This window comes from Haliotis rufescens, unplaced genomic scaffold (genome assembly GCF_023055435.1).
Source record: "Haliotis rufescens isolate VD_foot unplaced genomic scaffold, xgHalRufe1.0.p SCAF_11, whole genome shotgun sequence".
Lineage (NCBI taxonomy): Eukaryota > Metazoa > Mollusca > Gastropoda > Lepetellida > Haliotidae > Haliotis > Haliotis rufescens.
Window position 1 is genome coordinate 19,467,705 of NW_025963791.1, and position 3,355 is coordinate 19,471,059.

Consider the following 3,355-nt stretch of genomic DNA (forward strand, 5'->3'; position numbering starts at 1 on the left):
TATTTAATTTAATTTAATTTATTTTATTTTGTTTTGTTTTATTTTTTATTATTATATTATTCTATATTATTTTTTTTATTTTTTTATTTTATAATTTTATTATCTTAAGAACTACAGTTAATGTTACATTAGTCAGTTATCTACTTACTCACTTGTTGGTATGAATGAGTAACAAGTACGAGTAGCAATGAGATATAGAAACAGGAAGCATGAGTTCAGCGAGGTTTCGGTGACGACGTCATATCATGTGATCTGTAAGGAAATAAATCATTCAGAGGGCGGGTGGCGACATCGACAGTCGACATGTTGGGCTTCGCCATCGTTGTTAGTATTGTAGCCAGCGTAATCAGGGGCGAATTGCTTAACAATGTCAAGAAACCTGAGTTTCCCAAAGGTGACGTCCGAGCGTGTTACGGAGATAACAAGAAACTTGAGCGTTTTGAAGTTCTGCCTGGTCAAGGCTGGGACAACCTGCGGAACGTGGACGCCGGTCTCGTAGTCGTCTACAACTACGCCAGGTGTCGGACAACTGAAGACGGCCGTTTCCTCATCCCCGATACAGTCAACACCATCCCTCTGAAGGCAAGTAAGCTGAACGTTTATGCTGAACTCATCTCACATTGGTCTAACTACACCAGTACCACGGCTCACGGTGTAAACATCGATGCGGGACTTAAGTACGACTCAGTTAAAGTCAGTGGTAGATTTTCTTCCGGTTATGAGAATGTGAAGTCCAAACAGATAGGTGATAAATCTTACACAACCCGAGTCCAACTGAGGTACGTTCGCTACTCAGCCAAGCTACAACCCGACGCCGCTCTCCACCCCACGTTCAAGTCTCGTCTTCTGAGTATCGCGGGAAGTCTGCAACTGAACAAGACGGACCAAGCACGCTATGATAGTGAACTTCTTGTGCGGGACTTTGGGACACACGTCGTCACCAGTGTAGATGCCGGTGCTGCCTTGGTTCAAGAAGACCAGGTGTCTTCGGAATTTGTGAACAGTAGGAAATTCACAAAGAATCAAATAACGGCTGGAGCGAGTGCCTCATTGTTTGGGATCTTCAGTATTGATGTCTCTTATCATTCTTCTACGTCAAATGAAGTGAAGAAAGCATATGAGCAGAGTAGATCTTCGTCTCAGATAGATACCCTGGGAGGTCCTATGTTCAAGGCATCCAACTTCACAGCCAACGACTGGACCAACGAGGTGGACCATGAACTGGTGGCTGTGGACAGGTCCGGTGACCCCCTCTTCTTCCTCATCAACTCCGCCTCTCTCCCCGAGCTGCCCAACTCCGTCCTCTATCAACTTCAGACCCTTGTTGAGGAGACTATTCTCCATTACTACGAGTTTAACACGTACAGAGGTTGTACAGAGCTGGACTCGCCAAACTTCAGCCCTGCGGCCAACCTGGATGACGGAACGTGCAAAAGTCCCTACACTAACCTGACATTTGGTGGAGTTTACCAAACCTGCAGTATGTCTTCAGGCTCAAACAACGGAGACCTCTGTTCTGGCCTCGACCAAGTCAACCCTAAGACAGGAGGGCATACCTGCCCGGATGGGTATGAATCAGTAGAGCTGCACACTGGACGCTTGTCCGACTCAAAGTCGGTCCACTCTTGTCACTCCTGCTGGCTTTTCTTCAAGTGTTGCCACGACAACTACTACCACAGCGAAGCTACCTACATTATGCATTGGTGTGCAGCTACGGGTCCGGTGTCTCAGGACTCCGGCTACCTTTTCGGAGGCCTGTACACGTCACAGCTGAACAACCCTCTCACCCAAGGAAAGACTTGCCCTGTCAACTTCTACACCCGCACCTTGGGGAAGGACCTCCACATCTGCATCAGTGATGACTACGAGCTGGGTATGAAGTATTCCATGCCATTCGGAGGTTTCATTAGCTGTACAACTGGTAACCCTCTTGCTATGAACCCTAAACCTAAGTCAAAGGGTGACATGAACTCGGCCTTGCCCTCACTGCACTCATTCTTCCAAGTATCCAAAACCTGGCCTAAGCATTGTCCCAAGGGCTACAGTCAGCACCTGGCCTACGTTGACCAGGGCTGTGAGATCAACTACTGCCTTCTGGCGGGATCTCTCTCAGAAGTTGGACTTCCAAAGATCCGGCGGCCGCCATTCCAGACTGCTCCTCTGTTGCTCCCCAGTACTGAGAACCACGTGGTGTTTGACCCCGTGACCCTGACATGGCGTAAGAATCAAGAGGCAATGCAGTTCATTAGTGCACAGGGCGGTGATGCTACGTCGTCGTCTACCGGAAGTGGTATGTCTGCTGGGGCAGCAGCTGGGATCGCTGTGGTTGCTACTCTCGGATGTGTCGTCATCTCCACCATCATCATCGTCCTTATCAAGCGACGCCGAAAGTCATCAGCGGGATACCGCCATCTTGCAATTGATGATCCCCTTCTGTCTTCTCAAAGTAACTATGGTGCAACCGGAAGTGACGCAGTGAACGTAAACGTTGAGTAGGGACGTTATACTAATATGGTCCAGCTAAAGGCGATTGTCAATTCTTTTACTTTCTGGAGACTGCAGTAACCAATGAAAGACAAATTTGCCAGAACTTATGTGTTACCACTGGTGAAAGACATGTGTACAAAAACATGTGTCAACAACTATTATTGATTCGTTTGTTGTGGACAATTTGCATCATATATGACCCTATTTGTCTACTTTAATATGTACATACTGTCAAACACGGTTGGAAACAAATTCACTCTTGCAATGCTGAGACATCAACATGGTTATAAACAGATTCTTAATGCATCATATACATTGTTTTATACTCTGTAGATTCATTCCCATTTATAACCATAAAATGTTAATGTCTGAAAGGTTTGTCTTAATTGTGTCTTTTTTAACAATTCCCGCCCAACCATCTGTGCCCACCTTACTATCATAGTGTGTGAGTGTGGTTTTAGCAATATCCCAGCAATACAATGGCGGCGCACCTGACTTGGGTTTCATAAACTATAGCACTGAGGGGAATCGAACCCGGGTCTTCAACGTGATGAGCAAACGCTTTAACCACCAGAGGTCACGGGTGGCCCAGTCGTTTTACGCGCCGCAATTCACTGTGCAGAGTTGCGTCCCTTGGACATGCCGGAAACCTATGATTGTGGGTTCGAATCACGGTTGGTCCCGATTATGTTTCAAGGTTTGTCAGCACCATACCCGTGCTCGTGGATTTCACCAATTAAGCTGACACGCCGTGATATAACTGGAGAACCGTTAAAAGAGTCGTTAAACCCAAACTCAGTCACTCACGCATTCACCTAACCACGAGACGCCCCACTTCCTATCATATGTGAACAGTGATCTTGGTTCT

General features: G+C 46.6%; 1 protein-coding gene across 1 annotated transcript; it reads left to right on the plus strand.

Annotated features, from left to right (window-relative positions):
• Positions 1-257: 257 nt before the first annotated feature.
• On the plus strand, positions 258-2,861 carry LOC124137257 (macrophage-expressed gene 1 protein-like). The gene has a single exon (XM_046503487.2). It carries the CDS (start codon positions 304-306, stop codon positions 2,494-2,496), a length of 2,193 nt encoding a protein of 730 aa, XP_046359443.2. The 5' UTR covers positions 258-303; the 3' UTR covers positions 2,497-2,861.
• Positions 2,862-3,355: the final 494 nt, after the last annotated feature.

What these genes read in the sequence shown, in the direction of transcription:
- LOC124137257 (XM_046503487.2), top strand. Translation starts at nt 304, where the DNA reads ATGTTGGGCTTCGCCATCGTTGTTAGTATTGTAGCCAGCGTAATCAGG.